Genomic DNA, 12,468 nt, shown 5'->3' with positions numbered 1-12,468 from the left:
TTCCTCTCTTTCTCTCATCTCACACTGACTCAAGAGCACAGAGCTGCCCCGAGTTTTCATTTTGTTTTTAGCTACTGTTCTCTTTGGTACAAGTCAAGTCAAAAAATGCAAAACCATGTACAAAACATATGCTACATGAGGTCAGCCCAGTTTAACCGGTGCACACATAGTATCTCAAGGGCTGAGGCCAAGAAAGAGTATTAGGTGGCTCAGATAGGTGCTCAGGCCTAATCTGGGATTAAAGATGCAGCTCCGCAGATTGCCTTAAGGATTTCTCAGGTCTCATTAGCATGGCCGGGACGACCATGTTGATGCCAGAGCTGGTGATATCAGTATGGTGCCACCAATGCTTGCCACTTTTTTTTCAGTGGATCACTAATCTCTCAAAGTGCTGGTTCATTAAGACAAAAATACTGCCTGGCAGCATAGAAAAGGTGTCCTAACAATGCAGTTATACAAACACATTTTAAAATTATTTTCAGAAAATGACAAATAAATGAAATAGTATATGAATGTAAATGTGTCAATTACAATAAATCATTATAAAAAGAAATACATTTGTAATATAAATAGATTCATGAATAACTAAATAACTGATTAATTACCGTAACGTTTTAGTCCGTTGTAAAAATGGCAGAACCATTAGCCATTTAAAGTAGCTAATTAATATTAATGAGAACACGAGCACTACGCTCCGCCCACGTCCACATCGAAAGCTCTGAGCTGTCAGTCATCTGAGGAGCTGAAGACTTCTGAACGCATCCTTTAGGAGTCTTATCAAAAAAATCTGGACACCTAAGAATCACACATGATCTCAGTCTAAAGGAGACTGGTGATGGGTGAAAACTGATGGCCAAAAAATGCAAACTCGAATTAATTAAAGATGGGATTTTATATAACACTGAGCAGGATCACCAACTGCTTCAACCAAAGAGCAACCTGAACAGGAATCTGCTGCTCTAAATCTGCTGGATTACTAAATATTGTTGCTTCGCAGGTAAGTTTAATAAATTACATGTTTACTAGTTTAGATAGTGTAAATTATATAAATATGCTATGAAAGTGTTGTTAATTTCTCGTAAGTATACTTACTGTTGTCCGTTGGTGTTTGCGAAAGAATTTGTCGAGGCTACGATAAATATGTCGTCAAGTCACTGAAATATTGCATAATGTATTAATAATAACTAAGGCTCGTGACAAATGTAAATGAGTTAACAGGATTCCCTCTAGTCAGAGCGTTTCTGGCACACGTGCAGCAGTGCTCAGCTTTCCAACTAAACCGTTTAGTGAAAATAAACCAGTCCAGATTTTCACTTGTCGATGCAATAGCGACACTTTACATTACAGTGCCAAACGTACATATACTGTAAAAAAACAGCCACTTTACTTTAAGGTAAAAAACATCTTGGTAACACTTTATTTCAAGGACTAATTACTACTATTAACTAGTTGCTTATTAGCATGCATATTACTAGCATGTTGGCGGTTTATTAGTAGTTATAAAGCACATATTAATGCCTTATTCTGCATGACCATATGCTAGATTTCTTAATCCTACCTCATACCTAAACAATTACCTTACTACTTATTAACAACAAATTATGTTCACTGAGGAAAACTTTTAGTTAATAGTATATGTGTTCCCTAAACTTTTAAATTAATATAAATCTTGAAAGAAAAACTAACTCTTAATTTATATGTGACCCTGGATCACAAAACCAGTCATAAGGGTCATTTTCATTCAAAATTATATGAAAGCTGGACAAATAAGCTTTTCACTGATGTATAGTTTGTTAGGATGAGACAATATTTGGCTGAGATACAACTATTTAAAAATCAGGAATCTGAGGGTGCAAAAAAATCAAAATATTGAGAAGATTGCCTTTAAAGTACTTCAAATAATGTTCTTAACAATGTATATGACTAATCAAAAATGAAGTTTTCATACATTTACAGTCGGAATTTTACAAAGTATCTTCATGGAACATGATCTTTAATTAATTTCCTTATGATTTTTGCCATAAAAGAAAAATCAATAATTTTGACCCATACAATATATTTTTGGCTATATCTACAAATAAACCCCAGCGACTTAAGACTGGTTTTGTGGTCCAGGGTCACATATGATTTAGCATAAACACTTAGCATTTAAAACAAAATGATGAGAAGAACTTGTTTGTCTCTGTTAAATGTATGATGACAGTACAAATTATTGAATTAAAATCCACATTGGACACGTCAGAGTTGATTTTTATTTACGGTGGGGAGTGGGAACTTCAGATCCTCAGATCCTCAGATGACAAAACACTGGTGGGTGGAAATCAGGACCGCAGACAGAAGTTGCTGCGTGTCCTCAGCATTAGCATCGTTCTGTATTTGGAATAGATTACACAAATAGCGTTGGTGGTGTTAGTCTAATTACACTAATCTCCCCTCAGCAATACGATAAAACTAAACATCATTAGATAGAGAAAGCGCAGCATCACCCTTTTGATCAAAGACCCTGAAACCACAAAGCTGTAGTGTGGTTTATAACCAGGTTAGGAACTTTGTTGTATTTTTTGTTACGTTTCTTGTCATATAAACTAATAAACACTCGGTTTAACCACAAATCACGTTACAACCAATTCTTGCTATATGTAGTCACACTTTCTAAGAGTTCTGTATACATGGTGGCTTTAAAGTACATCTGGGTCGTGATCTACCAGAGAGATGGGCCGCTGATCTTGTTTAGTGTTTAAGCAGCAAGTATTTTTAGGCGATGTGTTCAGATGGCAATGCTGTCGGTGTGAAAACGGGTTTGCAGAGATCAAGTCAATAACGGGTTCTTGTAATCTCTTCAGATTTTAATTCCACTGAACCTTGGGTTCAGCTGATACAACGTTATTATCTGCAATAATGGCAGGCCATTAAAAGCCTCACTGTATTATGCTTTTGAGCATAATTTCTAGGATCAAATACATGCTTTAAATGTTTTATAATTAATGGTCATTTGTTACGGTGTTGTCCTTTATTTGACATGTCTTATCAAGCGCTGGATGCCTAGAATAGGCAAAGAGAAGAAAGAGAATGGCGAAGATTTGCACAGAACGATCCTACCCATCCAGACAAAAGCTATCGGTCCGAGCCTCTGAAGATGAACTGGACCAGACTGAAAATGGTGCAAGCAGGTTAGAATAACAAGCGGAACTTAAAGGAGTCATATCGTACTTTTTTTGAGCATCACTAACAATGTTCATGATTTTGCACCAAAAAGTTGATGAAATGGTAAATAGATTTTCGGACTTCAGTCTTGTTTCTCTGTACACTACCAATCAAAAGTTTTTGAACAGTAAGATTTTTAATGTTTATTAAAGAAGTCTCTTCTGCTCACTAAGCCTGCATTTATTTGATCCAAAGTACAGCAAAAACAGTACAATTGTGAAATATTTTTACTATTTAAAATAACTGCTTTATATTTGAATATATTTTAAAATGTAATTTATTTCTGTGATTTCAAAGCTTTATTTTAGCACAATTACTCCGGTCACATGATCCTTCAGAAATCATTCTAATATTCTAATTTGCTGCTCAAAAACATTGAAAACAGCTGCGAATAAAGTTTTGAAATCTTTTGTAACATTATACATCTTTATCATCACTTTTGATCAATTTAAAGCATCCTTGCTAAAAAAAGTATTAATTTCTATAATTAAAAAATAAATAAATAAACAAAATTATACTGACTCCAAACATTTGAATTGTAGAGTATATAATGTTACAAAAGCTTTTTATTTCATATAAATACTGATCTTTGGATCTTTCTATTCATCAAAGAATCCTGAAAAAATGTACTCTACTGTTTCAAATATTGATAATAATACCAATAAAAAATGTTTCTTGAACAGCAAATCAGCATATTAGAATGATTTCTGAAGGATCATGTGACTGGAGTAATGATGCTGAAAATTCAGGTTTGATCACAGGAATAAATTATATTTTAAAACATATTCAAATAGAAAACAGTTATTTTAAATAGTAAAAATATTTTAAAAATTTACTGTTTTGTTGTACTTTGGATCAAATAAATGCAGGCTTGGTGAGCAGAAGAGACAAAAAACATTAAAAATCTTAGCAGTGACTAGCAGTCTAATTTGAAACAGGAAGCTGTCAGGGCACAGGATTCGGGTTTGTTGTCAGGTCAAGTATATTTTTGACTCCATTCTGTAATAACTTCTTTAATAACTGCTAAAACAGTTAAGATTAGATTGAAATGTTCTGGTATCTTAAGAATAAACTTCAACAAAAAAATCTGAATGTTTGGATTCTTCAGGAAGATATGTGGAGCTGCAAGTACTACACTTGTTAATTTGTTTGGAGAATGTTCTTGCATTTTATTTTAAGTTCTGGTGTTTTGCAACTTCTGCAGCTTCGTTTCAAAAGATGGTATTTGTGAAAGACGATTAACGCCCAATTTTTCTCAGGGCACATTCTCTATGTGAGGACACCTCCTCTGACATGCAGGGGATCATTTCTTCTGCAACCAGCCAGTTTCAGGAATCTAGGAGAAGCTCTTTCACAGGTGCTGGGGCTATGGCAAGGTAACATCAAACCCATCCAAACCTAAGCTTGAATGTAGTTTACCATGTAAACCATGATTACCACTAAGCTAAATCAAATGCACACTCAGCATAATTCATTAACACATGTAATATTACCATACAAGCTTTATAAAGTGAAGTGATCAACACTCATCAGCAAAACTGTTAAGTGTGCATTTGATATGAACAGAAAGCTACATACTGTATAAAGAGTTTGGAAGTGTTGCTGTTTGACGTCTTTCGGTCTCCCAGGCTCACCCAGTTTCTGTTAATGCTGAGGAATTGGGCATCACACAGACTTCACAGAGAGGTTGAGCGTCCCGACTCCTTCTTGGAGCGATTCCGTGGACCTGAGCTCAAAGACTTATCTAGCCGAGGAAGTAATGCCCGATCCTCTATGGGCCTTCCTGACAGGCCTCATAAGAGGAAGTAAGTCAAGAAAAGGATTTTCTGTACAGTTTCACTGTACAGACAGGGATGCCTTTGGGGTAATTTAAAGTCCTTGAAAATGAAAGGATCATGAAGAAAATCATACTGCATCTGTGCAAAAGTATAGCGTATCCGTATTGTGTGCAGATGATTCATAAAACAGTTCACAGAGCTGAGGATTCATTTAGTTAGAAAAAAAAGATTGGGTTGGGCCAGAGGTTAAAATCCGAAAACAGTATGTAGATTTTCATGTAGAAACCTCCTTTAAGTATCATAATAACCTGTAGAATAGAAACAAATGTACAGATTTTCACTATCTATCCACCTTTTTCTTCAATGCGGAAGTAAGCTTATGGGTGAGACTTCCAGTGCATTATCTGCTATAAACAAATAACGACAAGAATAACAACTTGCTGTACCAGTGTGCCTATAATTAAGATAATACATTAAAATAATATGGTAAGACACCAATTTGCAATATCAAGCAGCAAAACCAGCCGTTTTGTACAGTTAAAAATAGCTGGACACGAATGAGACCGGAAGCCAGACCCATAAAATTTACAAATGGTCACGCCCATTTTTTGGCGAAGAAAAGGGTGGATAGATATTGATAACAAGTCACCAGTAGTGATGATCTATAGTTGTTGTCTCAGAATCGGATCCCTCAAAATATACTCCACAAAAATAACAAAAATGAATGCCTTTTGCTCCCTAAGAAAAGCCAATCAATGGCCTCTGGCAGCTTACAATATGAACAATTGCAACAACACAGATGAGTAAGTACCATGTAGAAACAGCTCCTTCAGATAGAAACCCCTATATAGTGCGGTATAAATGACAGAAAAATAATTAACACATGTATATGATAAATACTAGATTGTAGAATCCTAAATAATAAATAAATACTAATAGTAATTAATCTCAAAAATGAAATTTATAACAACAGATGATAGTCTGACATGTTTAGTATATTGCCGTAATAGTGTTCAGTGAATATTAGCAGTGTTAATGCTGCCCTCTAGTGGTAGTTTACACTAGTGACCCTTAGATATCAGTCTAGTTTACTAATTCAAATATAAACAACCCGAAATGTTACCTTCAGCAAAAAGGAAGACAAAAAGGAAGAAATAAAAAAAGATGAAGAAAAAAAGGAAGAGAAAAAAGATGAGAAGGAGGAGAAAAAAGATGAGAAAAAAGATGAAAAAAAGGATGAGAAAAAAGATGAAAAAAAGGATGAGAAAAAAGATGAGAAAAAGGACGAAAAGAAGGATGATAAGAAAGATGATAAAAAGAAAGATGCTCCTCCTCCGCCGTGAGTATGCCACAAATGAAATTTCAATGATAGTATCGTTTTAATACTACTAATCAGATGATGATATTTCTCACAAATGAATGCTGTGGTTTGGTATGTGTTCATTTTTGAAAGTGGCTAGATGATAATCTAATCTGTGTTTTTAGGAAAGAAGTGTGGATCATGGATCCAGCCTCAGACAAGTATTACAGATGGCTTTCAGTCATAGCAGTCCCGGTGTTTTATAACCTGATGATGCTGGTGACAAGGTCTGTTCATGCAGAATCTCTCATAAAATCAATAACTTTAGATGGTAGAGATGTGCAGTGTGCTTCATTGTTCATATTTCTTCAGGGCCTGTTTCAATGAGCTGCAGAACTCTTACACAATGCTTTGGATCATCATGGACTATACCGCAGACTTAATCTATTATGCAGACACATTTGTCAGATCAAGAACAGGTATGGTGATTTTTCAGAAAGAATTCACATATTTTATGAATAATATTGTTTACATACACCTTGCAGAATCTGCAAAATGTTCATTATTTTACCAAAATAAGAGAGATCATACAAAATGCATGTTATTTTTTATTTGGTAATGGCCTGAATAAGATATTTTACATAAAAGATGTTTTATAATGTTAAATAATAGTTAGTCATTTATAAAACTGACCCGTTCAAAAGTTTACATACACTTGATTCTTAATACTGTGTTGTTACCTGAATGATGCAGCTGTTTTTTTTAAATTGAGTGATAGTTGTTCATGAGTCCCTTGTTTGTACTGAACAGTTAAAGTGCCTGCTGTTTTTCAGAAAATTCTTTCAGGTCCCACAAATTCTTTGGTTTCTCAGCATTTTTGTGTATTTGAACGCTTTTCGGCAATGACTGTATATGGCATCTTTTCACACTGAGAACAAATGAGGGACTCATGCAACTATTACAGAAGGTTCAAATGCTCGCTGAGGCTTCAGAAGTAAACACAATGTATTAAGAGCCGGGGGGGGGGACTTTTTGAACTGATCAGGGTAAATTTAACTTATTTTGTCTTCTGGGATATACGAAAATCCTGTTCAAAAGTTTTTACCCCTGCCTCTTAATGCATCATTTTTCCTTCTGGTTTCTCACACAAAAATGGTGAAAAACCAAAGAATTTGTGAGACCTGAAGGATTTTTCTGAAGTTAAATTGTTCAGGACAAACAAGGGACTCATGAACATCTAAACATCTTTTATGTGAAATTCAGGTCAGTACTAAATTAAAAAATAAGATGCATTTTGTATAATCCTTATTTTGGTAAAATAATGAACATTTTGCATATTCTGCAAGGTGTATGTAAACTTTTGACCTCAACTGTATATCCATCATACATTTTAATATTAAATATTAATACACTACCATTTGATTATTATTATTTTTTTTAAATAAATGCTTTTTGAAATTATAAATTAAATTATAAATTATATATATATATATATTATTATAGAAAACATTTATTTTTAACAGTAATTACTGTTCTGCTGTATTTATATTTAAATAAATGTAGCCTTGGAGGGCTTAAGAGACTTCTGTCGAAAACATTATAAAATATTAACAAGCTTGTTGAATTTTTATTCTTTTTCATTTTTATTTGGTCTTTTTCAGGCTTCTTAGAGCAGGGTCTCCTTGTCAAAGACTCTAAGAAGTTGATGGATCATTACAAGAAAATCCCCCAGTTTAAATACGACTTGATTTCAATGATCCCGACGGATGTAATAATGCTGAAAGTGGGATTCAACAATCCTGAACTTCGCTTCAACCGCCTTTTCAAAATGGCACGTCTCTTCGAGTTCTTCGACCGAACGGAAACCCGAACAAACTATCCGAACATTTTCCGTATCAGCAACCTCGTACTTTACATCCTGATTATCATTCACTGGAACGCTTGTATTTTCTTTGCCATTTCCAAAACGATTGGCTTTGGGACTGACACGTGGGTATATCCAAACATCAGCCACCCTGAATACGGCCGCTTGGCCAGAAAATACATCTACTGCCTGTACTGGTCCACTCTTACTCTCACCACAATTGGAGAAACGCCACCTCCTGTTAAAGACGTCGAATACTTGTTCGTCGTTATGGATTTCCTCATCGGAGTGTTGATTTTCGCTACCATCGTCGGTAACGTCGGTGCCATGATCTCTAACATGAACGCTTCCCGTGCTGAATTTCAGGCCAAGATCGATTCCATCAAGCAGTACATGCAGTTCCGTAAGGTCAGCAAAGATCTGGAAGCCAGGGTCATCAAATGGTTTGACTATCTTTGGACGGAGAAGAAAACTTGTGATGAGAAGGAAGTCTTGAAAAATCTCCCAGACAAGCTCAAAGCTGAGATAGCCATCAACGTCCATTTAGATACACTGAAGAAGGTGCGAATCTTCCAGGATTGTGAAGCTGGACTTCTTATTGAGTTGGTGTTGAAGCTTCAACCTCAGGTGTTCAGTCCTGGAGATTACATATGTAAAAAGGGTGACATCGGCCGAGAAATGTACATCATCAAAGAAGGAAAGCTCGCCGTGGTGGCCGATGATGGCGTCACGCAGTTTGTGGTGCTCAGTGATGGCGCTTACTTCGGAGAAATCAGTATTCTTGGAATCAAAGGCAGTAAAGCTGGAAACAGAAGAACGGCGAACATTCGTAGCGTAGGCTATTCTGACCTCTTCGCGCTCTCTAAAGATGACCTCGTGGAAGCGCTTACTGAATACCCAGAAGCCAAAAAAGCCTTGGAAGAGAAAGGAAAGGCCATTTTAAGGAAGGACAACCTTCTTGATGAGGCAGTTGCAGCCGCTGGTGCTGATCCCAAAGATCTGGACGAGAAGATTCAACGCCTGGAGAGCAACCTTGAACTCATGACTGGCAAATTTGCCAAGCTTATGGCTGAATACACATCCTACCAGAGCAAGATGAAACAGAGGATCTCCAACATGGAGAATAAAGTGAAAACACTACGGGCGGAAGATCTCTCAGAGGTTGTTGAGGACAAAGAAGAAGAGAAGAAAAAATAGTCAACAGCATAGACTTTGGGGTTAATGGGGTTTCCTATCCATGTACATATTTCTTTACATAGTACATTACTTTTAAACTGTTTATACTTATCTATTTATAAGTTACATATGACAACATTGTACTAATTGCCATATATACGCGTTAAATTGTAATGCTGATGTTGTATTTATTCAATATGTGCAGTAAAAACAGCTATGATGACAGAATGCACAACAGATACACTACTGTTCAAAAGTTTGGAGGTGTAAAATGTTTCTTAAAAGACGTTTCTTATGCTAACCCAGGCTGATTTTTAAAAAAAATAGAAAATACAATAAAAACAGTAATATCCTAAAATATGATTACAATTTAAAATAACGACTTTCTATTTTAATTTACTTCTTAAAATGTAATTTATTTCTGTGATGGGAAATCTGAATTTTCAGCATCATTACTCCAGTCCTCAGTGTCACATGATCCTTCATAATATGTTGATTTGGTGCACAAAAAACATTTCTTATTTTGATTAACTAATATAAATGTCTTCACATTTATTGAACAATTTAATGTTTTATTGCTGAATAAAAGTACTCATTTTTGAACAGTAGTGTAACTTCGTGGTGTATGTCAAAAACGTGGTCAAAAAAGGCATTTCATACTGTATGAGGTCTATTTGTACTTCAGAAGAGGAGGAATAATACTCTTAATTGTTCATTTGGCATAAGTATGATAACATATTCTAAATTATTTAGTTCCTTTTGATGATGTTCTGATTCTGCTCGTTAAACAATTGCATTATTTCAATAATAAGGCTAATAGCGCTGCTCGAAAAACAACTTGACAACTTATGGACAATATTAAAATCATCCCAAGCCAAAACATTTTAGTATACTAACCAAAAGTTCCCAAATGCGTTCTTTAATAAACATTCTAACAAATGTTTGTGAAGTGTTTCATTTAAAACTAATATTTAGACTGTAAACCAGATCAACCAGGTGACTAGGTGTGTATGTCATGTTAGGGACCAAAAACTGTACTCAGAGAGATGATCTGATATAGGTGAAACAGTGTATGCCAAATTTTTATATAAAAATTAATCTAATCAAGTTAGTGTTTTAAGCATTTTACATTTATTTCAAAATAATAACTCAAAGCAGTAACAATGTATTTTCCTTTTGACAAGTTAACTTTTAACCAATTTTAAATTGTTCGGATCATCAGTCATCAAAGCTCGGTAAATATTCGTCACAGACACAGAGATATACTTTAAATTTCACCAAGCTAAAAATTTCACTCACTATAAACTCTCACAGATCATGTTTTCATGCCATTTTAAGTCTTATTTTGACGTAACAAAAGGGTTTTATGTAGGTGTATGAGTTGTTTACTTACTTTTTTAAATTCGTCTTCCCAGTAATGCCATTTTACGGTTCATTCATACTGATTCGGGAACGCTGAATGCTCACGAACAGAAGAGGCGGGATTTATCGCATGAACCAATCACACCCGAACATAACCAGTCATATCCAATCATATCGTGACTTTCACCCATTCATTATTTTTCAAAAGACCGTGATGACGCGTTTCAACGGTCATCATAATCATAAATCCTTTAAAGTTTTTCATGTTTGTATTTTTAAAAAAATACATGCACATTTATAATACTATACTTTGTATTATCTCACCTTTTCATCAAGTTACAAAAAAACTAGTTAACGCTAATGCAAGGGTGTTTCTAATGAGTCTATGAGAGGAACATAAATTTGACATTGTTCTCTTTTCTGACTGCGGTTATCAGTCTCTTTTATTTTTTCCCTTTTATCCACCTTATTTTTCAATGCAGAAGTAAGCTGTTTTCTGGTCATGTGTTAGACTTCTTGTTCATAATCTGCCACAGAGAAGAATATTGAAGTGCCGTAAACGGTAAAACTACTGTGTTCATAATTAAGATAATACATTAAAATAAGATGGTAAGACAAACACATTTGCAATATCAAGCAGCAAAACGGGTTGTTTTGTACAGATAAACATAGCTGGATCCAGATGAGACCAGAAGCCAGACACATTAAATTTACAAACGGCCGCTCCCACTCTTACGGCAAAAATAAGGTGGATTGAAAGTCTTAAAAACAATATCGTGGAGTTTTACTTTTACTGCAGTTCGAATTTTACCCAACTATGATGACTTCCGCTACGAAAAACTCGGAAATGTGAGGAAGTCCATTACCCCCAACTAGGGCTGGGAGTCGATTCCAAAAAGAATCGATTCTTCGATTCCGAGGCGTTGGGATTCGAGAGTCGATTCCAATGGATGGAATCGACTCCTGATTCAGAGCCGTTTTCAGTTCAACAAAGCTTATCTATGGGTGCCTCTTAAACGAACGGCTGCATCATACAAAGACGAAAAGGTTCTTTCGGATATATCGTTTTAATGAACCAGTTTAAAACGATTCAGAAGTTATTTTACGGTGGAACGGCCTTATATTGCTTATTCTGGTTATTTTGTTTCAGTGTACAGTTTGTTAATTTTGCGCAAAGCATACCGTTGAAGTACATATCATTCAGCTGAACTGCGCTGTGGGCTATGACTAATTTCATGTGCAATGCAAACAAAATAACAATTTAAATACAGAAATGTATCATAGTTTTAAAAAATAAAGCTTCATATTAAAAAAACAAGAATCGAAAACAACAGTGAGGAATCGATTCTTGGAATCGAATCTCATCGATTCCAGAACCATGAATCGGAATCGGACTCGATTCCAAAATTTTCGGAATCGAACAGCCCTACCCCCAACTGCACGCTTTTTTAGGGAGTGTGTTCAAAGTTCAAGGTACCTCTGTAACTCGCTGTGTTGGGACAGTTTTAATGTAGAAAAACGAGTGATTTATAAACTTTTTAATGTCATATTTTATAATATTTATTGTTGTACTACCATATCTTTTTCTCATCCAGTATTTTGAGGAGACACTGCCTCCCTTGCCTCCTCAGAGGAAATGGAGAAAAACATTTAAAAAACTACCAGTGCCAGTTTGACCCCAAACATCAGGTGACTGAATCCTAAGGTGACTAAAATCTCCACTAATAATAGCTCAAATAAGTTTAGGAAAGAGCTATATATTAAAAAACATATACATTTTGCCT

The 12,468-nt window shown here is 35.2% G+C and overlaps 1 protein-coding gene across 2 annotated transcripts; it reads left to right on the top strand.

Moving 5' to 3' along the window:
- The first annotated feature begins 748 nt into the window (after positions 1-748).
- On the top strand, positions 749-10,232 carry cnga3a (cyclic nucleotide gated channel subunit alpha 3a). 2 transcript variants are annotated; one of them, XM_051111624.1, is made up of 9 exons: positions 749-997; positions 3,033-3,170; positions 4,464-4,580; positions 4,833-5,009; positions 5,726-5,785; positions 6,112-6,321; positions 6,468-6,569; positions 6,655-6,761; positions 7,944-10,232. In XM_051111624.1, the coding sequence occupies exons 2-9, from the start codon at positions 3,070-3,072 to the stop codon at positions 9,341-9,343; spliced, it is 2,274 nt and encodes a 757-aa protein (XP_050967581.1). In that variant the 5' UTR covers positions 749-997; positions 3,033-3,069; the 3' UTR covers positions 9,344-10,232. The 2 variants fall into 2 exon arrangements, with proteins under 2 accessions (XP_050967581.1, XP_050967580.1); XM_051111623.1 differs by lacking the exon at positions 4,833-5,009.
- Positions 10,233-12,468: the final 2,236 nt, after the last annotated feature.

Source organism: Labeo rohita, chromosome 6 (genome assembly GCF_022985175.1).
Source record: "Labeo rohita strain BAU-BD-2019 chromosome 6, IGBB_LRoh.1.0, whole genome shotgun sequence".
NCBI lineage: Eukaryota > Metazoa > Chordata > Actinopteri > Cypriniformes > Cyprinidae > Labeo > Labeo rohita.
The sequence above is the reverse complement of the archived record's forward strand: the minus strand, read 5'-3'. Positions and strand labels throughout refer to the sequence as shown.

What these genes read in the sequence shown, in the direction of transcription:
- cnga3a (XM_051111624.1), top strand. Translation starts at nt 3,070, where the DNA reads ATGGCGAAGATTTGCACAGAACGATCCTACCCATCCAGACAAAAGCTA. An exon ending in GGTGCTGGGGCTATGGCAAG is followed by an intron (nt 4,581 to 4,832) that starts GTAACATCAAAC and finishes TCGGTCTCCCAG; the next exon opens with GCTCACCCAGTTTCTGTTAA. An exon ending in CTGATGATGCTGGTGACAAG is followed by an intron (nt 6,570 to 6,654) that starts GTCTGTTCATGC and finishes ATATTTCTTCAG; the next exon opens with GGCCTGTTTCAATGAGCTGC.